General features: G+C 42.4%; 1 protein-coding gene across 4 annotated transcripts in view; it reads left to right on the forward strand.

Moving 5' to 3' along the window:
- FSTL4 (follistatin like 4) overlaps positions 1-23529 on the forward strand; it is a 333296-nt gene that overhangs the window by 298065 nt on the left and 11702 nt on the right. For 3 of the 4 annotated variants that reach the window (XM_050311904.1, XM_050311903.1, XM_050311902.1), the window contains 5 exons: positions 8856-8976; positions 16129-16290; positions 17296-17430; positions 18967-18993; positions 22465-22583. In XM_050311904.1, coding sequence (XP_050167861.1) covers positions 8856-8976; positions 16129-16290; positions 17296-17430; positions 18967-18993; positions 22465-22583 — 564 coding nt within the window. The remainder of the gene's footprint in view (positions 1-8855; positions 8977-16128; positions 16291-17295; positions 17431-18966; positions 18994-22464; positions 22584-23529) is intronic. The other variant, XM_050311905.1, reaches the window with a different exon arrangement.

Raw genomic sequence — 23529 nt, forward strand, 5'->3', positions numbered from 1 at the left:
TGTTTCACTTGCCTTTCAGCCAGTACTCCTCTCTGATTCCTTGGCTGCTGTGTCTGAGGAGCAGTTTAAAAATGGGATTATTCGGCAGGGAGTGGCAATGCCCTCACAGGAAGGAAGATGAATCTCTTTTAATTCACGGTGCTGGTCTGATCTGTGAGTCATAGTTGGTGGCAAAGACAATACCTGAATGATGGTATAAACTTAGTCATTTATTTAATAACATTTAATTACGGAGAGAGTGGAAAGTAGCGTACAGAAAATACGGTCTGTATTTCATTTCTCTTTGCATTAAAGTACACGGTAAATCAGGTTTTATTTTAATTACACTACAGCAAGAGTTGATTTATATTTTTGTTCAGCTCTTGTTAATTTGATAACCACTCAGTTCGGAGTTGTTACAGTCAATACTGTAGCTCCCTAAATTGTTGTGTATCCAGGATTGCTGAAATGGGAGAAATCTTTGGTTTATTCTTCTGCATTAAACCATGAAAATTACAGCACATGGGACAGAAATGCACACAGCATCTCAGTACTTTATTTGTTGACTCTACCTTAGCAGGAAAATCATGTGCACCATGTATAGGTGATTACTGTGTGCACAAACTCAGTAATTAAAACCATCAAAACATCTTTTTCTTTTCATCAAAGCAAGTATTATCCTCTAAGATGCATTTCTTGTCACTGCTTTGAGCAGGGCATTGAAATGCAATGGAGGCTTAAGAGTGGTCTTAGAATTTATTGGCCGAAAATAATGAACATCCTAGGTACTTATCTCCCATTTATGAAATTTGGTTATGGTAAGATTAATCTTAATGGATTAAAATTCCTGTGGCAACTGGACATTGGAGTAGAAGCACATCCTTGAAGGACAGATAGCACTTGGCTGTGAGGGTTCATTTGCAGCTCCTGCTATTTTAAACAGAATGCTGAGTACATTTTCAGACTGAAATGCCAGTTCCTCCCATCATTTAGTGCCAGCCCAAGTGGATTTCTGGGTTGCTGATAAGTAATTCTCTTTCTCATTGGTTATTCTGTGTTAAGAGGCAGAGTTATGTCTTTGCACATAAGCTCACTGGTTCCTGAATGATTCAACACCCCCATGGAGTGTAATACAGCAAAAAAAAAAATCCCTTTTTGATCTGTTTGAACTAGTATATCACTGAGAAACTCTATCAGAAGAGCACTCTGAGATTCTTACAGGGAGAAAAAACGAGATTTATGCTTCAATTTAAATGTTTCACATGTCAGTTTATGACCTCTATCACCTTGTTATGTAACACCTGCTACTACTGCACATCCACTTTTTTTAGTCTAATGAACACCTCCACACCTTTTTTCGTCTTTCATTGAGCTGTATAATATTTTTTTTTTATGTTCTGTATCTATCACTGCCATCTGGATTCTGGTCTGGTTGCTTGAGGTGGCACAATTTGGGGATTACCATTTTTCATCCTCTCTCTTCCAGCATGGGCACTCTGTAGGATGCTTGGGGTTGGGGTTGCTGTTTGTGCCACAGAGGTGTCACCTGCTCTGGCTCTGTGAGGGTGACATGTGAAAACACAGCGAGAAAATAGGTGCAGCCATGTGTGTCCAACAGGCTGGGGGGTGGCAGCAGAGACTTCAAAGCTTCAGCCTTTTGTGGGTACAGAAACCCCCATTAAACAATTATCTCTTTAGAGGCATTGACAGCAGGGGAGTAAAGGCAGCGTGCTTCTAATGTACTGCAAGGCAGTTAATTAAATTACTTCGGTTTTCTTTTAGTCCGCCTCAAGCAGAAACTCGATTGCATTTCTGCTTTTCACAATAAGGTTGGCAATTTGGCTAATTGGAAGTGCAACAGGAGATTAATTGTACCTTTTTAACTTCAGGAAAATCCTCTCTGCTCTTGGCACAACGGTAATCACATACAGACCTACAGGATAGTCGCACACTTGGAAAAATCCGGGTATTATATTTCAATTAAACTCTCTCTCTTCTAAAGGCTAATTCGAGAAATCAGATGAAAATAAAAGCTCAGGTCTAGGAAAACCAGAATCCTTCCAGCCAGGTGTGAGAGCAGCACAGGAGAGGCACTGCTGAGGGGTCCTTCCTGGCTTTATTCTCTCTGGATTCATGACAAATGTGATCTGAGAAGGATGACTGTGTTCCACATTAACACTGGAAGTGACAAAGACAGCCAACAAAAACCTAGATAATCCTAAATTTGCACAGGACTGAAAGATTGAAGATTACTATAAAGCCTGGTTGTTTAAGTGCATTAGTTAAATCATTTTTATGTGATATCTTGATTGGCAACAAAATATTAATAATTTTTCATTGCTCTCCTAATCAGAAGCTTTCATAAGCAACTAGTAATAATTTGTCTTGTCCTGTCTGTGAGGAGCTCTGTTAATGAGTTGTCACACAGCTATTGAAGAAGAGCCATCCTAATGGTACATGTAATTAAACGATCTCTCTTGCAAACATTTAAGATTGCTTTTAGCATAAAAATATTATTTCTCCATAAATTACCCATCCATATTATTTGTCCATTAGAATTCCCTTTGCAGTTCTACTTTAAAAAGTCACATCAACTTTTCTCATGCAGAAAATAACTATAATGTAGCTGAAACTGATAAGATTGTCATAGCTATAAATTGATTTCTGATTACAAATAGTGAAGTGGTTCAGATGTGCCATCTTTCAAAATAATATACTTTTGCCTCCTAGGAACAGGCAGTAGGTTTTCCCAAATATGTGATTATGCAAGCATTCCTCAGTTTGAAAATATAATAAACTCCTCATGGAGTCAAAGGTATTTATATAATATTTACAGGGCATTGTTTCCCATGATTTGACATTATCTCCAGAGAAAAATACATAAATTGATAAAATTTGTAAACATAAGTTATTCCCTCAGAAGCAGACACAAACAACAGAGAAGAGAGGATTACCATAAGAAAACAAATATTGTGGTGTACAGGTAGATAAGAATGTGGTGAATTCCCAAGGGTAATGCAGGTGGCTAGAGCAGAAGCTCTTTAGTGTCTTTCATTACTCATTTCATTTTTATCTGTGCATTTTAACTCAAACTGGCCTTAGATCATTAGTTCAAGACTCAGCTTTTCTAGCAGGTTGTTGAAGCACAGGGTTCTTCATCTCTGCTGATGTCAGGTAGGATGGCTTGGCCTTGCTCTCCCAGAACAGCCCACCCAGGCACAGCACAATTCCAGACATCACTGGTGGCTCAAATCCCCCTCTGCACCTGGGAAATCACCTCCACAGCTACCTCACGGCCCTTAGGAGGTGATATCCTCATGATTTAATGTGGATTCACTGGTAAATAATAGACAGATCATGTGTGAATGACCCCATTAGTTCCCTGCTAGGGGAATTGGGGCTGTTGAAATGATCAAACCCAGGATGGCACAGAGCTCCATGTTTACAGCCCGGTTTGTTCACTTCCAAATCAAAGTTTACAGAATTCCTTATAGTTTCTCAAGGTCTTTTCAGGCTCTAAAGGAGAGGTTAAGTGGAAAATTACTTCTGGCAGTACTTTCAGAATATATAGTCTCACATTTGGCCATAATGAAGAGTGCAGAAATTGTATCCACCTGCATTTTTAGAGGCTTGTACCTACCATTGATTTTCCTTGTAATGTTGTCTCTGAGTTTCTCAGGATATAAAACTCACCCATTTTTTTACCTATATTATAATTACACATCTATCTAAAAAGTTCATTTCCATATGTTCAAGCCAAAAACTTTTTTTTTGGCTTGCCAGCAAAGTCTTATGTTGTGTTAAATTCTTTGAGCAGCAAAACAAGAAAAGATAAATTAAAGTCCCATCAGGCTGTGTTTGCAATAGTTTTCTGGCATTTGCTTAAGGCTGAATTTTTTCTCCATGTAAATGACTAAAGTGATAGCATGTGTAAAACCAAGAACAAATAATATTAATGAAGCATAAGTTCTCAGCTTGTCTCTGGAAATGAATTATTAAAAACACCAAAGAAAGTGATTTAAGAGCCCATGACTAATTTAGTTTTTATTATTTTTATATGAATCACTCATGAATCTATTGTAAAAAAAAGATCAGAGACATTTGATTAGTGAGGAGAAATCGTTCCCAAAGTGATAGCCATTGTTGTAGATTTTGAATAATAATAGTCTTATTAAATGCTTGGGTACATTTCATTTTAAAATCCTGTAAACATTAGCAGAGAGAGAGAGATTCTGGGAGTCTGAGGATCAGGCAAGGCTTTTTCATGGGAACTAGTTAATACATCTTAGTGACTGTGAAATCAGGGTGGTGTTTTTCTTCATTTGGAAGTTTGGATGGTGTTGGAGCAACCTGGAAGGTGGAAGGTGTCCCTGCCCATGGCAGTAGTGCCATAACTGCAGGGTGACCTGTGCCAGAGCTGGGGAGGTGGGGGAGTCTCTGCTTTTGTGTCTCTGGGATGACTTTTCTGTTCTTTACTGGACTTTTTTCCTTGAGCAAGTTGGAAGTTAACCTAAAAAATAATAAGCCTCGATCTACTTTATACTGATTCCTCTTCAAAATTCCTGGAAAACAAGAGAGTTGGCCAAAAATGGGAAGGGTTTAAGTGTTGGAAATCCTCATGAAAAAGCATCTGCAAACAGGCAGAAGAGGATGGGTGGTGGGTGCCTGGGATCCATACCCAGGGTTAATGTGGCTCCTCTCCCCCAGCTCCCTCCTGGGACTCAGGGCAGGAGATTTGTGGTGTTACAGTGGCAGATTGGGATTCTCTTGGGACAGAATGTGAGCAAGATTTCCAAGCAGTGTCGATGTTTCCACGTCTCCGAGCGCGGTGTCCCCGAGACCAGGGAGTGCACTCGAGTGGGAAGGGGATAAATGAATATGGAACATCCTGTGCTTGGAGAGACCGATGCCTTGGGTAATCAGAAGTGATGGAAAGGAAATACAATCCAAAAAAAAAAGGTGCAGAGCCATTTTCTGGTGTCTGCTTTGTTGTTTTATGGAATTGACTGTGTGAATAGCAACTATTTTTTAAAATATTTTATGGATTTCTGAGCTGTTATCAATGTAGAAGGCAGGATGGTGCATTTTTTTAATCTTGAAAAGTTAAAATATGTTCTAAGGTCATTTAATTAGTCCTTTAGTTGAAGGGTAAGGCATGAAAGAAGCTCATGAAGGGCAGAGAACATTTCATTTGAAAAAGGAAGAGAAAATATGAGACAAACTGCTGAAGAAGTCAATTTATCAGCTGCCACTAGTCAACCTTATCAATTATGAGAAATTATAGGCATAGATTTCTGAGGGTTTTTTATCAGAACGTGTAGAATTATTTTATAATGAAATTCATAAAAGAGAGGTGATGAACACCCTGTGCTTATCTGGCTGCTGTGATGCAGAGTTCATCACTTTGTGGAGTTAGATGGGTTCTGCCTCTGGTTTCATCACTTTTGTTTCTTCCTCTTCACAAGAAAATTCCATCCCTGAAAGTGTCCAAGGCCAGGTTGGACAGGGCTTGGAGCAGCCTGGGCTGGTGGAAGGTGTCCCTGCCCAGGGCAGGAGGTGGCACTGGATGGGCTTTGAGGTCCCTTCCAACCCATCCCATTCCATGATTCTGTGACTCTCTGAAAATTCACCTTCAGTGGTCAGTGAGGAAAACCGTGTCTCAGAAGTTGCTTTTCTTGCCTTTCTCCTGGTTGCCTATTCCTTTTCATGGGACAATACATTTAAATGCCTTTCCAGTTCACTGTGGGGCATTGCTGGGGTTTGGGGTAGGGGCACCGTGAATTCTTCCCGTCCCCTCTGCCCACCCCATCCCAGCAAACAGAGTTAATTTACACCCTCTGGCAGTGGCCAGAGATGCAGCTGGGCAGCTCCTCCCAAAGGCAGCACGGAGGGAGATGGGATACATCCCAAATCTATCCCACAGCTTCCCACTGTGGCCCAGCCCTCCTGACCGGGACGAGCGCAAGGCGCAAAGTTAGAGGCTGTTCTGGAATCAAAGACTCATCATTTCTTTATGCTCTGGGGCTTGGGTTTTACAGCACTTCCAAATATACCCTTATGAAATACACACAGAAAGTGCTTGTGCATGAGAATGCAGCCATAGATATAAAATGTAGCTGTGAAATCCTTATGTACTAATTATATCCACGGGGAAACACGAGGAGGAGCCGTGAGCTGCAATAAACACACACAAAGAAGAGCCATTAATTTCTTAGAGAATTCAGACTAGTTTTTGTAGCAACAAGAGGTTCAGTATCAAACCTTTAATCTCTTAATCACTTTTTCCTTCCCACATCTAATACTTTTCATTTTTAATAATGCTGTAGCCTTATATGAATTTACTGTGTGTGCAGATTCTAACGCAGGGCTGATAATTTCCTTCAGTGCCCAACATAAATGATACAGTGTTAACCTAAATCATCCTTGATAACTTTCTTTAAGCACCAGAAATCAGAAAATATTTTTTAGAAGTCATAAACCATGTTTTTACTAATATAAGCCTCTCTTTTCAAGAAAAACATATTTGGAGAGAGAGAATAATACTATAGTCTTGCATCTGTTTGTTTTTGTGAGGGTCTTTACTTATATTAATACATTTGTATGCATTGGAAAAAACAGATTGTCCATAAAAAGACAATTACAGAGCACAAACCAAGCACTCAGAATATGTTTCTGAGATGTCTTAAAGGAAGAAACATACTTAAATAGAGAAGATTTTATTGTCCTGTTTTTCCACAACTCCTTATAAATCATTCCATAAAAGTAGCCATCCTGCTTTTATTGATCTAAACTCAATTTGAGTTTCTTTTAACTTTTAAAAACTGTTATTAAGTCCCCTCCAGTGCAAGCATTTTCTCTATCTCATGCAAATATCATTTGAACAGGGTTGATATCTTTTCTATTTGCAGTTACTCATGCATCTTTGCTTCCTTCAGGGAAGATCTAACTGACCAGAAAACAGGCAAGTGCTTGAAATGGGGATTTTTGAGTAGATATTTGTAATAATGTCTTGGGCAGCTTAACCAGCTTATACCATAGTGTAGATGCTAAATCTGCCTGACACCAAGGTGACAATAATATCTGAGATGCTTTTGATTACAGATAATGGATTTCAGATCATCTGTGGATTTACTCTGATTCTTTGTAGTTGTTGATCTGTTTGCCCATCGGGGCAGCACTGCCAGCAGAGCCAGGTTATGGTTATGTCTGTGCCTTCTCAGGTGAAGGTCTGTGCTTTGGGAAGGGTTATTATCCTGCTGGTAAGCTCCATATTTCTCAGAGTTCACTCAAAATGTACCTTAGAGCATGTCTAAAAACTAGGCAGGTTCTCAAAATTCCCTCCCCCCTGCCAGTGCCGACCTGCCACTGAGAGGAGAGGCACGAAGACGCTTCTCTAGTGCCAGACAGAAGGTTTTGGAGGAGATTCAAGAGCTGGCAGAAGTAGTGGCAGATCAATCCATACTGCAAGAGGTGGGCTCCTTTGTACTGCTCCTGAAGGTGCCAGCTGGCATCTCACGTCGGCTGCAGAACCGCAGCTTCCTTCAAAAAACGTTCAAAGGGTGGTGGCTGGGAAGGAAAGCTTCAAACTGCAAAGCAGGTGCACCCTGAAGAGGCAGGAAATGTGAGATGGAAGGAGCCCCAAATGGTGTTAGTTGGTTTAGAAATCAGCCCATCCAGTGATCAAACAACTGCTGCTTGTTATTTCTCAGCACCTGGCAGGAGTTGGCAGCAGCAGCGATGGGGGTGGTTCTTTCTCCATCCTCATGAGGGGAGGTGGAGGGACAGGTACAGATCTCTTCACTCTCAAGAGCAGACAGGACTCAAGGAAATGGCTGGAGCTGTGTCAGGGCAGGCTGAGGTTGGATCTCAGGGAAGGGTTCTTCCCCCAGAGGGTGGTGGGCACTGAACAGGCTCCCCAGGGCAGTGGGCACAGCCCCAAGGCTGCCAGAGCTCAGGGAGTGTTTGGACAATGCTCTCAGGCACAGGGTGTGACTCTTGGGGTGTCCTGTGCAGGGCCTGAAGCTGGACTTCGATGATCCTTGTGGATCCCTTCCAACTCACCATATTCTGTGATTCTGTGACTTCGTTTGGAGCTGCCATGGCTGCAGCAGAGAAGCTGCTTAACATACCCATCAGTGCTGTGGTTCTGTTAGCTGGAATTTGATAAATAAATATTGAAGTAAATAAATAAATAATGACTTGAAATAAATTCCTAAGCAGAGTACTTGTACAATGTACTCAAGTGCCAAAACATCTCTACTAACTCATGTCCTCCCCACCCATAATCAAAAATTGAAGTAATGCAAGAGCAGATCTAGGAAGATGAAGGGGATGAAGAAAGATACTTGTTAAACATTTACAGATCTAAGCAGGTTTGTTTGAGAAGAGACTTTCTGTCTACTGCCTTGTCTTCTGCCTGGGATATTGTCTGAGATAAGTGACAAGCAGCTTCAGTTCTTTCTCATCAAGTCTCAAGGCTGCAGTGCCTTTTCTAAGAACCAGCACAGATAAAGGAACCCTGAACCCACCCAAACATTAGTGTTTTATGCATCTGAGGTTAACAGGTAGATATTAGATTCCCCCATAAATTAAACAGCAGGAGCTTGCCATCTTTTTTATGTGCAAAGAGCACCTTGTTAGCAAGCAGCACAAAAGTTTGTATTCTCAGATGAGTTGCTTTCCTTGCTCTTAAATCGCTGCTCATTTCCTCCCTGCCTGTTGATTCATGGACTTTAAAACCTACTGTTCAGAGCTCAAGCTGTGTCCCCAGGCTGTGATGCCATCAAACCCTCTGAACAGGTAGTCTCCATTCACGTAGTGTTTAAAATATTGTTACTAAATAATAAGGCACCTTCCCTGTGTTCTGTTCCATGCAGGATTTTGGAGAAGATGATTCCCTCTACATCACCAAGGTAACGACTGTTCACATGGGCAATTACACCTGTCATGCCTACGGCTACGAGGAGCTGTATCAGACCCACATCCTTCAGGTGAATGGTTAGTAAATGGCATATATGGCATTCCATGAAAACCCTCCCTAAGAGAAGCTGTGTGTTAGCCTCATTCACCCAGAGGTGTTTGAAGGCACGGCCCAAATTCTCTGTGCCTGAGCAAACCAGCTCGGGGCTCACTCACAGCACACAGGCAGCCAGAAAGAAAAGTGCCAGGGGGGCTGGGTGTAATTACCTGGGCTTCAGCAGGGATCCTCACTGTCAAACAAGCTGTCACTGACACTTCCACAGACTTCAGAGCAATGTTTCGAAGCATCTCTTAAACTAATTGCTACTTCTGTCAACAGAAGTGTTGCCTCAATAACTTCTTCTTCCAGAAAATCATTTCTGTTGCACGAAATAGCCCAGAATATTTATACAAACACAGCAATGTTTCCAGAACGAGCCATCCAACTCCCAGCTATGTATCAGATTATTGCCCTGCTATACTCAGCTTGGTTCACTGAGGGCTAATTTACACTGGCCCACTGGGTTGCAAAATGAGGGCAAACCATTTTACGGGTGAGAGAATCACACGGGCCATATTCCAGCATCCTCGTTCACCTCCGTCCCCTGGACCACATTTGTGCCTGGTGGAATTTAAATGGAGGCTCTCGCTATCTTTCTCCTGACCTCAAACTCAGTCAGTCGGATTTAGTTTAGAATTACATCAGATTAAACCAGCATTTTATTGAGGGAGCAGCCCATGGAGTATCCACCTCCCCAGCAGCAACATCATTTTCCAGCTTTAAACCCCTGTTTCCATGTGCTAATATGCCCAGCAGTATTTCCAGAACAGGAGGCTGGGTCACCCATTGCTAACTGTGGGTAGATTTTGACATACTCTGCTATGGAAGTGTTTATATTTAAGGAAAGTTCAAGAACTTCATTAGCGGAAATATAAGGAAAATTAATATTTAGTCCTTTCTCTAAATGTGTGCAGTCATGCTCAAAGGAGAGCTTTCCACTGGTAAGAGCAGGTAGTTCTACTCAGGGTAATAGTGAGAGGAGGGACAGTAGAAAGGGGTATTTATGGATTTTAAGAAGAGCCACGGTGGACTTGAGGTTTAGGTTTAAGTTAAAACCAGGTGTGCTGATGTAAGTGCTCCCCCAGCCAGCGAGTACCTGGAGGGGAGCGCGAGGCACCCGCTCGATTTGAATGAAAACTGACTTAATGTCTCTACACAATAATTTGTCATCTTTTGAGAGAGTAAACTGTAAATCTCAGCAATGTGGGTAACTAAATTGTGCAGGCTGCAGCTGGGAAAATAGGTTTCCTTCCTCAAAGTGCTATTTGTTTGATGAATGGCAGTTGAAAGAAAAGCCAGCTAACAACTTAATCCCGTGTCTATTATGTGATGTATTATGAGGCCTGAATGGAGTTTAGTTGGCAGACAACAATGTAGACTTTATCATCACTGAGAATAGAAGGCCCAAAGGCTTTGAAACTAAAACCAAAATGAGAGGAATGCTGGATGGAGCGTGGGGAGGGGGTGAGCTGTTCCATACTCATGCCTGCCACTTAGATTTAACTTGTTGTTGAAAGATCACATTTTCTTTTTAAGTGGAAGTTTCACACCACAGCTGCACAGGGGTTTTCTTACTGATAGAGAAATGCTTTTATACACCAAAAAAACCCCACAAACAAACAAACAAACAAAAAACCCGAAACAACAAAAAAAAACACAAACCACACTTTTCATGTTGGCTTTTTAATGTTGCTATAGAGTCACTAAATACTGAATAAAATGCCATGCATTCTGGTATCAACCCAGGCTTGCTAGAAAACACTGCAGGGTCTAGGAATCTTTGTCTTACAGCATCTGATATTCCTGTGTGTGCCATTGGGCTTTTCAAAGCCCGGTTTTTGCAGTTCTTGATGTGCCTGGCTGGCTGCCCACACCACTAAATTCTCTCCTTTTCTCTCCCCAACTGATGTTGGGGTGACAGCCCTGATGGCAGGACAGCCTTGCTGGATTTCAGATGCATCAGGGGGTTCCCAAGGCAGAGCCCTCTGCAGGGAAGCCTCGGTTTTCAATAACTTAAAGGACAAATTGAGGAATTTTTCTTGACAGGAGTAGAGGGAAGAAACGGAGCCAAACTGAATAGAGTGAAGATGCTGAGACTCTAAGTGTGGTTGATGGGCTCTGCTCAGCGCTGGGGCTTGTCTCTGTCAGTCTGTATCAAACTGAAAACTCCATCCTCAACACGGGAGGGTTTTTGTTGCTTCCCTGTGCTGGACTAGAACAGTAAGAGAATGTGACAGAACTAAGTCAGCCAGAGCTCGGGTGTATCTGCTCTCCTGTCTCCTCTGGGGAGGCACTGATCTACTTTTAACATCAAAAACGTGTGGGGTTTTTTATTCCACAAAAAAAAAAAAAATTATCAGGAAAAAAAGTTGTCAGAATTTTTTTTTTGACAGCTCCCAAATTTGTCTGTTGGGAAAGAATAGAGAAAGAAGAACCGAATGGAAGTAAAAGGGTTTATCCCCAACCCTTCCCAAGCTCACTGTGTCTGTACAGACAGTTCCAAACTTTTAGGCTGTTTTTCAGTTAATTCAGTGTTTTCAAAGCTGCAGTAACTCTTCCAGTGTCCTTGGATCCTTTTTGTACTTCCTGGGCCCTGTCTTACTGTTCCCACTGAGACCCACCAGTCCAGCTGACAAAAGAATCTGATCCTAGTTCAGTGTGCTCACTTGATATGCTTTTATTGAACATACTATATTCTCTTTATCTTGCCTTCTGCTTTGCCTCTTTTTAGAACATAACACTGGCTTGTGCATTAATTAAGGGATATAGAAAGTAGGAAATATAAGCTTAAATAGAAATTTTGCAGCCCAATTTTGACGACATCAGAAGTTCCTGGGATTTGGAGCTCTGCTAGTGCTCAACTGCTCGTTGCTTTGCAGTAACTCCCTTTGCATCAGCTGCTTCAGGATGTCCCAGATAACATGGGTAGGTTCAGTGCTCATTTTGACAAGCAGAGATGAGAATCCTGCGAGGCAGAAAATGTGAGGACCACCAGATGAGTGCCCCAAACCACTGGCTCACATCTGGGCAAGGAGCACCCGTGAAATGCAGCCTGTTCGAGGTGGGTGGTTTGTGTTGAGCTCATCAGTCTTGGGATTCACAGTTAGTGGTAAAATTTAAGTCAGTGTATTTATACATCTGGCCCCTAACGTTTCTGGAAGAAAAGAAAGTGCTGAAAGGCAGTGTTTAAACAGTTTAAGAATGAAAAATTCATTTTGTGTGCTGGTATCTTTGATCAGGAGAAGCCAAGAACAGTAGGAAAATTATGTTCTCTCCTACGTATGGATATTGCTTGGGAAATGTGTACAGCATACACTAACTGTAGGGAGGAAAAGCAATTTATCACTTTCAAGAGGAAAAAAGAGTTGCTGAGGATAAAGAATCTCATAAAATTGTAATCAACTATGAAAATTGATAGTTTGCAAATCAAGAGACTGCTGAGTGTAGGGCATCATTTTCCTTGGTCCTTGCACTCAGGAAAACATCAGCATAAATCAGAATATTGCATTTGATCCTCAGCCCAATTATAAGGGTCCAATAGGACAAATTTTGCAGTAGCAGGGAGGGGTTATGAACACGGACGTTTTGTTGGCGTGGCTGTTCAAGAGAAAACCTCCAATGCTGCAAACTCCTTTCAGATCATAAATGGAGAGAGTGAAACATCTCAAGTAAATGACTAATCTGTTAATTGTTACTACACCCTGGAGTGTGCAGCTCCTGCAGCAGCAGTGGATGTCTGTGGGCCTTGGTGCCACCATCTGTGCTCGTCGTGTGCTTTATCACCTGAGCCGCTTTATTGGGATGGATTGGGCTGCTCACAACGGAGGGGCTGCTCAGTATGCAGTAACAGGCAATCTACCCAATCTCCTGCTTGTTTCAGTGCCTCTTTTTTCCTACTTTGCTTAAGATAATGGCATTTTTATATTGCCCTTGGCTGCAGACACAGTAATGGTTAGCAATGATATATATTCACCCAGGGAAAAAGCAAAGGGTAATTCATATATCCTAAAGTCTGGAGCTGAAATCTTTGCAAGCTTAAAGTAAAATGTGCTTACTTGGAATGTATTAATTTGTAGCAGGGACAATAAAAATGCATTCTGCAGTTTGCTGTTATCACAAGGCATTTGCATGCAATAATTTACCTGGGCAGTGAAATATGTAAGACAAGGGAGAAAAAAACAAAAAGTTTAAAAGTAGAAGGAGCAGGAAAATGATAAGAGAGCAGGAATGGAGGTGAAACACACCTTTTTTTGTAGATGAAAAAAACCCAGTTCCCTTACTAATCACTCTTGAAAAGACACCTTGCTATAATTTTAAGGTAAGCTAATTTTCATGCAGAGCATTGATTCGGTGTCTAGGACCTCTGAGCTACCTTTTGCAGTATAAATCTATTGTGTTTTCAGCCCTGCAGCTAAAATAGGTGGATTAGTCATGTGCAGTCTATCAAGGTGTGAGGCAAAATCCTGTTTGGTGAAGGAGTGCCCTAATTCTGGGGATCACAATGGTTGTGAGCATCATGGGGAGCGCTGGCACGAGAGCCCAGATGAACAGGAAAGCCCAAAGCAAACAATGACAAGAAAATAATCATCCCCACACTGGCTTTGAGAGCGTTGAACTGGTGATGACTGGGATGGGCTCTGTCTCTGAGAGCTGGCAGGTGAGAAGGAGACACTACATCTTGGAGTGAGATTGCTCTGATGCCTTTGCCGTGTGGGGTCTCAGCCAAATCAGTTGGTTTCAGCAGGATTTGGGGCTCTGACCTCCTTGGATGTTGTAATTTTTTTTCCTCTGCATTTGCAGGAGACCCAGCACCTTCCAGCTGTGAGTCTGAATAAATCTCATGGGCTTTCAGTGCACCTCAGTTAGTAAATCCTTTCATTCAAAAAGTGTTACTAGTAGCAAACAAGTAATAGGTGAGTCAAGCATTGAGTGCAGGACCTTCATAAAATTCTGCCAAAGTGGACAAAAATTACTATCTTTATCCTGTCGTGCCTGGAGACACTGACTCAGAGAAATTTAAGTTCATTTTCTAAGGTACTGGTGAAATGACTCTCAGTCTTATTCCCTGGAATTTCTTGGGCACTGTGTCTCAAATAAACAGGGGGATGGCTCCAACAGCCACCAGCATCTCCAGCAGCAGGTCCTGCTCTCCTTCCCCTTGGATCTGGCACCTCCTGAAGTCAGGAGGGGCTGCAAACCTGACAGTAATGTGGGGAAGAGGAGAGGAAATGGTAGTAAATGATTTTATTTAGAAATTGAAAACTCAGTTTAATAAAACAAACCTGGTCTTCTTGGTAACCCCCAGATTAAAAAGCTCTTGGACGGTGTTTCCCTCACCTTACAACACATTTTCTTTTCTTCTCAAGTAATGGAAATAGAAGACAGGGAACTGAACCCACAGGTCCAGTGCAGAGGTGGAGTTCAAAGCCATTCCTTTGCTAGAAGTCCCTTTTTGGTTTTTTTTTCATTTTGCCTCTCCAGTTGGCCATAGGCATTTCCTCTCACATTACACTGCAACAATCTCTCGCTTTGAGAGCCCCAAAACCCGAGCAGACTTGAGGGCTTTCTGTCGGGGCTGATTTCCTTCCAAGCTGACAGCTCAGCTCTGGTTGGTGCTTGGCAGTTGGTGGAGAAGACAGAAGTAAAATACATCTCTCTCTGGTAAGACCCATAAAAAATAGAAATGGGAAGATGGAAAGTGTGTGCTAGAGAATGTATTTATTTAAACTATCCCCATATGGATGTATAGACACATAACAAGCTGCAAACCCAGATTTTGTTTTATTCTAAAGCAAAATTTTGATAATCCTGAAGCCTAATGATTTACTGTATAGAAACAGAGCACTGAGTTCAATACATTAAGCCAATGATTTCCAGAAGAAGTTTGGTATTAACTCATTCAGGCTTTCTTAAAAAAAAAACCCCACAACCCACAGATTTTCCTCTGTCCTCCACCAGTGCCAGCAGCAGTGGGTCATTTTCCTTGTGGCAGAATTTGGGCTCCCAAAAAATATCACATCCTCATTGTACTCTGGCCATGGTTTTACAAAACTATACAGCTTTTGACAGCTACGTCATGAGCCCCAAAATCTCCTAATTTGGGGGAAAAGTTGACCCCTTCATTATGAAACACGAACACCATCGACCATGGCACATCCTTTTATTTGTCCTTTTATTTGTCCCTTGAGGTGAAAGAGCCTCACTGGTGTTGCAATGCTGCAAATTCTTTTTGAAGTATGTGAGTAAATTGGTAAGAAAGAGTTAATGGGTGGTATTAAGCCTTGTTGGTTTGAGCAGTGGAGGCAACATGATTGAAAATCAATGAGCATCTCTGAAATTGTAATATAATTAGTGGTTCTGCCAATTGAGTATATTAAATGATTCAGAGGGACCTTCCTGAAATGAGGTAAGTCACTTTTTGAAAACCTCTCAGTGAAAAGAAGTAATTGATAAACACTTTATTTGTTCAGAATAAGAGGAGGTAAATCTACAGGCTACTTCCTGATGGATATTTAGTTAAAATACTGAATATTAGGCTACTTCTAATGGGCAAAAACTCCAATTCCTTTCTTGCTAGACTCAGTGAAGATTTGGAGTTTACCCTGTAATTTTTAAATAGTGAGTACCCGCCTTAGGTTTTAATCCAACTATTAAGTTTCATCAGTCACTAAAGCAAGAGGGGTCTAAATACAAAACCAGATCTCTGAGTTGCTCCCTGGCACTGGTGTGTTAGTTTAGTTTTCTGTTCCAGAATCAAAGGATAACAGAATGGTTTGGGTTGGGAGGGACCTTAGAGACCATCTCATTCCACCCCCTGCCATGGGCAGGGACACCTTCCACCAGCCCAGGCTGCTCCAAGCCCCGTCCCACCTGGCCTTGGACACTGCCAGGGCTGGGGCAGCCACAGCTTCTCTGGGCAACCTGTGCCAGTGCTTGGAAATTGTTTTCTGTTTCCTGCCCCCAGGCTGAGCTGTGGGGGGATCATTCCTGCAGCTGTGGGGGATCATTCCTGCAGCTGGCACGGAGGCCAGGCCGTTGTTTGTGTGCCCGGTTGTGGCTCAGGGCTCTCTGCAGCCCCGTGGGGTGGCACTGGCGGGGGTTTCAGGTCCCCAATCCCTGGTTTCCCGCAGTGCCTCCCGTGATCCGCGTGTACCCCGAGACGCAGGCGCAGGAGCCCGGCGTGTCCGCCAGCCTCAGGTGCCACGCCGAGGGCATCCCTAACCCCCGCATCAGCTGGCTGAAGAACGGCATCGACGTCGCGCCCAAACTGTCCAAACAGCTCTCGCTCCTCGGTAAGGGCAGAGTTTTGATTAATTAAAGTGTTGTAGACGGGGATTAAGGAGGATTATTTTGCTCTTTAAACCAGAAGTTCTTGTACTCTGCTAAGCCACAGTTGTTGGAAATCGTGTTACAAACCCCCTGTTCTTTCTTTTTTATCTCTTTCTCCTGTGAATTTCCCGGGAAAGGCAGTATTGATTGATGTAAGTGGGGAAGGCGTTCTGTTCAAAGACAGCCCGCCTGCTCCTCCACTGCCTCGCTGCTTGGGTACAGCACATCACAAGAGAAAGGCATTAAATTATTTGAAGAGAAATCCATTAAATTGTTTGTTCAGGTCTAAGCCCACACTGGATGCAGGTTGGCAGAGACTCAGGCTGGGCTGTGCTGAAGGAATTGGGCTCAACTCCCGTGGGTCCCTGTGCAAATGAGGGTGCACCAGACACAGCAAAAGGCAAAAAAGACTTATTTGCAATTCTCTGTGTGAAAATAGTAACACCCCCCCAACACATCCCCAGTCTGGCTGTGGTTTGCAGCCCTCAGCCAGTGTGGGCAGCACTGATAGCCCTGCACGTTGGGTGTGGTAACTCTATGTCTTTCAAAGGTTTTAGGCAATGGTCCCACTACAGAAAGCAAAATGACAGGAAGAACTGTAGAGAGACCCCTCCCAAACCAAAGGTTTTGGTGATCTGATAAAAAACAGTTTGCAAATTTGAAGTTATTTTTTTCTTCCCTAAAGCCGAAGCACTGTTTTAACTGGAAGAGGAAATAAATGAAATGTGATTTATTTTTGGCTCTTGGGATTGTTCTTTGTTCTCTTCTGGTGTGGAGTGTGCATGTGCTAAAGGAAAGAAGCAGAGCATCATGAGAATCCCCAGAAACCTGTAGTTCCACATGGGGAAACAGGGTGAAGCCTCCCTGTGGAGCCATCCCCGGGTGGCTGTGGCGATGGAAGGCAGTTAAGGGCAGGAACAGCAATTAGCAGCAGTGAGGAACTCTGTTAATGAGTGCCTTTCTTACAGCAAATGGGAGCGAACTTCACATCAGCAGCGTTCGCTACGAGGACACCGGAGCCTACACCTGCATTGCCAAAAACGAGGTGGGAGTGGACGAGGACATATCCTCACTTTTCATCGAAGATTCAGCAAGGAAGACCCGTAAGCTTCATTTTCTGTGGATTGATTTCTTTAAAGGATGTACAAATGTGACAGTATTCATGTAATTTAATAGCTCAGACCATTGCATGCAGTTTGTTGGCCTGTTCCATGAGGTAATGACAGTTGTGGCTGCACTTTGATCAGAGGGTTGGATACTTTTTTGGGCAGGAATCATGTAGAGGAGGTAAAATCTTGCCCAGGACAATGGTACCTTTCGTGTGCCAGAAGTACACTGAGTGTGGGATGGGTAACAGCTTTATTAGAGTAACAAATTGGCAATAATTTTGGATATCAGAGAATCCAAAATGTAGTATTTTGTCAAATTCTATAAATCTCATTGATTCCTGTACAAGACTTCTTCTTTTGAAGCCAGTTACCAGTCGAAGTTCTCAAATATTTAGATGTTTGAAAAATGTTGTGATTAAATTATTTATTTTACCTGTTTTTACACCACTAACCAGAAAAAGAGGTTTCCCTCAGTGTGAAACCATCTTCCACTTCAATGACAAATATTCTTCCCTCACATCCCCTGGAGGAGCATGGCAGTGTTATTGTGACCCCACTGTCCCCAAAACACAAGCACTGGAGGAGGTGATTTGTTGCCCCAGTGGAAGAGCTCCCACAGGCCTGATCCTTCCTAATTCTGCCATCTTAATTACCTGGGAGATTGCCTGGGTTTATGGTGATACTAAAAATCTAGGTGCAAATGGGATTTTTGCCGCTTTTCTGGCTGTTAATATAGAGCAAAAATTGGAAAGAAAGTTACCCATAAATGTAGGCTCTTGTGGAGAATCTTTGGAAAATATATTCTATTCTTCATTAACTAGATTTATGTACTCTTTTTAGTATTGGTCTTTTTCCCTTGAATACTGGAGCAAAGGAAATTACAGCATGTTGAGAAATAATTGGATCTGTCTTTAACAGAAATTCAGATACAGGTGTACTTTCAAAGTGTATCTGAATTCTAAAAGAGAATGTAGTTGCATGAAGATCCAAGAAAAAACGCAGCCAAGCTGCTGTAGCTGCTGTAGCTGCCAGTCTCAGGCTTCTTCTGAAAGATGCTGGTGGGCCTGGCAGTGCTGGGTCAGTGGTTGGAGTCGATGATCTTAGAGGTGTTTTCCAACCTCAGTGATTCAGGAATTCCATGTCGTGTTTCCTTGTTGAACCTGCCCAGAAAGTCCCAGCCTGTGCTGTACCTCCAGCTGCATTTGAAGGTGGCAGCTGCTCTTTGGTAGTCACTGATCTTTGCACAGGTTACAGTCCCCTTCATTCCAGGGAGGACTTTTCCCATGACAGAGTTTCTGAATTGTCTCTAGAGGGGCAAAGGTATTTAGAACCATAGAATCATAGAACTCTCTGTCTTTCCTGATACTTTATTTGAATGAATGTGACAAAAGTTTTCACCAATTAAACAGTTCATGTAAACATGAGTATTGATTCAGTTACTTGCTACAATGAAAGTTTTGACATTGTTTTGTTGGTTTTTTTTTCTTTTCCTGGTTATTTTCTGGCTTCCCCAATATTCTGATGCTGCAGTTGCAAACATACTGTGGCGAGAGGAAGGTACTGCAGTAAAGTTCTTTTGTTGTAGTGATAATGTGCTTGTCTGCTTTAATAATTCCATGATGGGCCATTCTCCACTGACTTACCACTAACCCTGTCAACTTTCACAGTTACCAGATTAAGTACAGACCAGACATTTAAAAGCTAAGTTATTCAAATAAGAGATGTCACTCTCCTACCTATAACTTCTTGCATTTTCCCACTCTGAAATAATAGATGACCATAAAATATATAAAAATATGAATTTTATATATACTGCCACAAATGTGAGTAGCCTGAGATTCTGAAGCTGCATTAATGATCACACAAGTGTCAGAAGTGCTCTCAAATTACCATAATTGAACAAGTAAGGCATAAATTCAATACACTGCATTTTTAAGCAAGCAATTCAAGCTCTTCCTTCTCAGTAGCATGTATTGATGTGTTCTAGGTGAGCAGCAGAAATTGTGTTCTTGACTAACAAACAAAAAAACCCCTAAATCACAACAGGTTTTCCCTCTCTCCGTTAAATCGATGCAGGGTAAAGGTTGCCCCATTTCTCCTTGTTTTAATTGGCAGTTAAGATCTCTAGTTTGATCAAATTTATAGTGGGCCCTGCACAAGGTCAACATCTGTGTATCTTGGAGGCCAAATTAGAAAAACTAAACCATCCTAAGCAGCTAACTGACCCTAAGATATTATGGAGGCCCTTGAAATGAAAAATTGCCTGATTTTGTGCATGCTGGTGCTGTCATCATTCCCAAAGCAGCCAGTAAGGTGCCTCGTGCAGTGGCCCAGGGGGCTCTCACAGGTTGTCCATCTGCCTGTGGGGATGTGGAGCCACGGGGTGTGGATGGGGACCCCGTGGCCTCAGGCTCCTGCAGGGCTGTGGGCAGGATATCCACTCACTGGAGGAAGGGGCTGGGGCTGAAGTTCAGTTGTAAGCCAGTTCTTAGATCTGCCAGCTGCATATGAGGCAGATGGGAAATGAAATCTCTGGGGCTTCTAATCAGTCCAGCATCTCCTGCACGATGCAACGTGGCTGTTTACGTGCTGCATCCCTTCTGCTCCTTTTTAAAGAAAGCAGTTGGATAACCCTACCAGATGCAGAAGTACAATAATATTTAAAGAACAGCTCAGAAGTTGGTTGCAGAAAGTCTTACAATAGTTTTGCTAAACAATATGGACTTACTGCTCATCAGCCTTGCACATTTTAAATAAGAATATGAGCAATGTAGAAATAAAACAGGGACAGTAAAAGCAGATTTACTATTGATGTTTCTAAACAGTTCAGTACCTGTAGAGCAGGTTTATTCCCCTGCCTGTGTTGTTCTGTGGTACTTGGTGGGCACATTCATTCCAGACAAAGAACAAACTTTAGTATGTGGAATCTTGGCACAGAGAAGGCTGGGAGACAGGAATGGTATTTTTGTTTTCACATTTTCATGTATTCTTTCCATTCCATTAGAAATGAATTTACTATACAGGTGAGGTATGTTGCCTTTCCCTCTGCCTTTGAAACTGGTTGTGCCATCCAACGTGAAAAAGAGAAAACCTCTCCTCATTAGTGCCCCAATTCCCAGTCTAGTACCTGCCTCACTGGTATAAATAACACAAAATACCCCACTGCCCACCTATGGACTGAAATAATCCCCTGGACCAAGGAGTTGCAGCAGTAGAATCAGGAGTGGAGTCTGTTTTACTGGTGTCCTTGAGATTGTTTAGGATGTACCCCAATCAAGATTTAGAAAATGCTTCATAAGTCACAGTAAAGCACTTATTTTGTCTAGTAAAAAACCTGCTTGGTCTAAAAATCAGTGTGAAGATCAATCTCTAAAATAAAAATAATTTAAATTGATAAACTCTTTAAAAAAGAGAGTAACTCAATGCTCTCAGTAATTTGTAGCTTATTTTAATCAGTCAGCAGAAAAACTTGGTCTCATTTTACTGTAAAATAAGTGGTGGGGCTTGCCAAGTCAAGACTCTAAACCTGCTGGGGTAAAATTATTATCAAAGTATTTTTGTGGGTAATTAAGGTCTTACTTCTTAAATATACCCTCATTGTAATGGGATCATCAGACAAAATCACACTACTGTTGTGCATGAAAATAATAATAATGAGCATCTTCACAGTGGTCATAATTGATTGCCTGCCTGTTTCCACTTCTTAGGATTAAAATCCTTTACTTGTGGAATATGTGCACTCCTTCCAGGCCAGGGCCAAACTCTGGCCTCTGATGTGTTCACTCAAACCCCACTGAGGCAGATGGGAGTTGTGTGTGTGCTGGGAGGGCAGGTTTTGGTCCAGAGTGCCCAAATGAAATGTTTGAGCAATCCACTGGGAACAAAATTAACCCTTAGTCCATAAAATAACTTAGTGCTCTGTGGAATTTTGGTAGCTTTTCCCCTACATGCATGATCCCTTACTGTGGCATCACATTTAAGGATGCCACCACAGGACCAACCAAGGGAATTTTTAACACTGTTCCTTAGAACAAGGACCTTATTTCTCCATGAAATTAATTAGAGACTACAAATTATAAGCATCACCATTCTGTTGGCAGATAAGTACACTATCAACACTACTGGGGTGACAGTGGTCATTGCAAACACTTACTGATGGTGGTATGAAAAAAGATGGAATGATGCTTGGATCTTTGGAACTAGAGTGAAAAGATCCTGAACATTTCTTAAACATGCTCATTGCTGCAACTGCATGTAGCTGAAGAACAACCAAATTGTCAGTGTTTTAAGGTGTTCCTGCATGACAGAAATTATAAAATACAATCTCCTAACAGCAAAGCAATGACCATCAGCCAGTTTTCCAAATCCCCTGGAATGCCCCAGTTGGATAAATGAGTGCTGTTGTGATGCTGAACTACTCCACATTTGTGAATTACACTTTGCAAGATTTCAAAAATGTATTTATTTTGGTGGCTGTAGTTAGTTCATCCAGATAGCTTAAGAAAACAGACAAATCTCTATATTTTCATTCATGGAACAGATGCTGAGCACTTCCATTTGCATGACAGCTACAAGAGGTCAAGTTGCCTGGAACAGGATGACCTTCAGATTAATTTTAACTAAAGCTTTTCTTTCAGTTCTCAAATTATTATCAATCTGGTTTTGATGAAATCATAGGGAAAAAAACCAGATTCATGATCTGAGGGAGTTAGCAGTGCAATAGAGGGGGGGCTTGTGATCAAATCCTGCTTTGGTAGCTGTTTCCAAGACCTGACCACAGTTATTTGGGTACAACCCCCGCCACCAAGGCAATGCATTTTTGAATGTGTCTGTACCTCTTCACTCCTTGAGGCCCTCGTTGTGACATGAAATTTGATTTTGTGAATGCCCCGACTGCATCCAAGTGGCCGACTTTTATGTAAGGCCGATTTTGTTTGCTGGGGGAGGAGGGTGAGTTCTTTAAGTCTTAACAGCTATGGGGACATACCAAAAAAAAATCCCACTCCTTTTGCTTTGTGCCCCTTCAAGGCCTGAGTGTGGGGAATATGTTCTATGTCTTTTCCGACGATGGGATCACGGTCCTGCAGCCAAACGAATGCGAAATCCGGAGACACATCAGGCCTGAGGAGAGGATTTTCACCACTTATGTAAGTCCTGAGCCCAGCAGCTACAGCTGGGAAACTTCCTCTTAATCTCTTCAAAGGTTGTTATTGCTAAAGGACCTGTTTGCCACAGGGGTGTTGGAGCTTGGTGGGTTTCATGCAGCATCCCTGAGGTGTGACATCTTCTCTGGAAAATCAAGGGGACCACGTAAGTTCTAAGACTGCCGTGGAGGATTAGTGACATGCTGCAGAGAATTTGACTAGTTATCATGTAAGCAAAGACTTTCATTTGTCCTCTTTGATCTGTTTGGTTATCCGTGCCCAAAAGTTGTAGCTGGGCTTTGGGGAAGGTTCAGAAGTCAGCAGCAGAGAGACGCACAGAGCACTCACGTGCTCCTTTTACTGATGGCTCCACAGGCAGAGCAGTGGGTACTTTGGGCACCTTCCTGCTCTGTAGAAATATTTTCCCACGTTAAACCCCAGCAGGGAGGTGGATAGGAATGCCAGAAGATGGTTATGCCAGGCAGGTCCTTTGCGTCTTCTGCCACTGCAACAGAGCCCTGCACCCCCCTGTGTTTGCTGCTGCCACTTTTCTGTCAGCACTGAGTTCACCTGACCCTTGCTTTAGGAAATCCCAAGGAATATTTGTTCAGAATGCCAAGCACTGGCTCATCCACTGTGGAGCTCAGCATGGCCAGTGGGGTCACTCGTGCCTGGGGGCTCTGGGAGGCCGGAGCTGTCCGTGACCTGTGCTGTGTGCTCCTGTAACACTCATCATGTGTATCCTCATGGAGCTGTCAACTCTCATAAAACCCCCTACTGAAATACATCCAGAAATGCTTTTTTAGTTACTCCCTTATTTAGTTTTTATTCTTTTAAAAAGGGAAGCTTAGATTGTGGCTCCCTTCCAAAGAAAAAAGAGTCAGCCTTGTTTTCAGTTTTGGGGGGAGTAGAAGGGGACAATCAGTGTTGTGAGCCCTGCAGGCTGGGC

Source organism: Myiozetetes cayanensis, unplaced genomic scaffold, assembly GCF_022539395.1.
Source record: "Myiozetetes cayanensis isolate MyiCay16 unplaced genomic scaffold, myiCay2020 scf17, whole genome shotgun sequence".
NCBI lineage: Eukaryota > Metazoa > Chordata > Aves > Passeriformes > Tyrannidae > Myiozetetes > Myiozetetes cayanensis.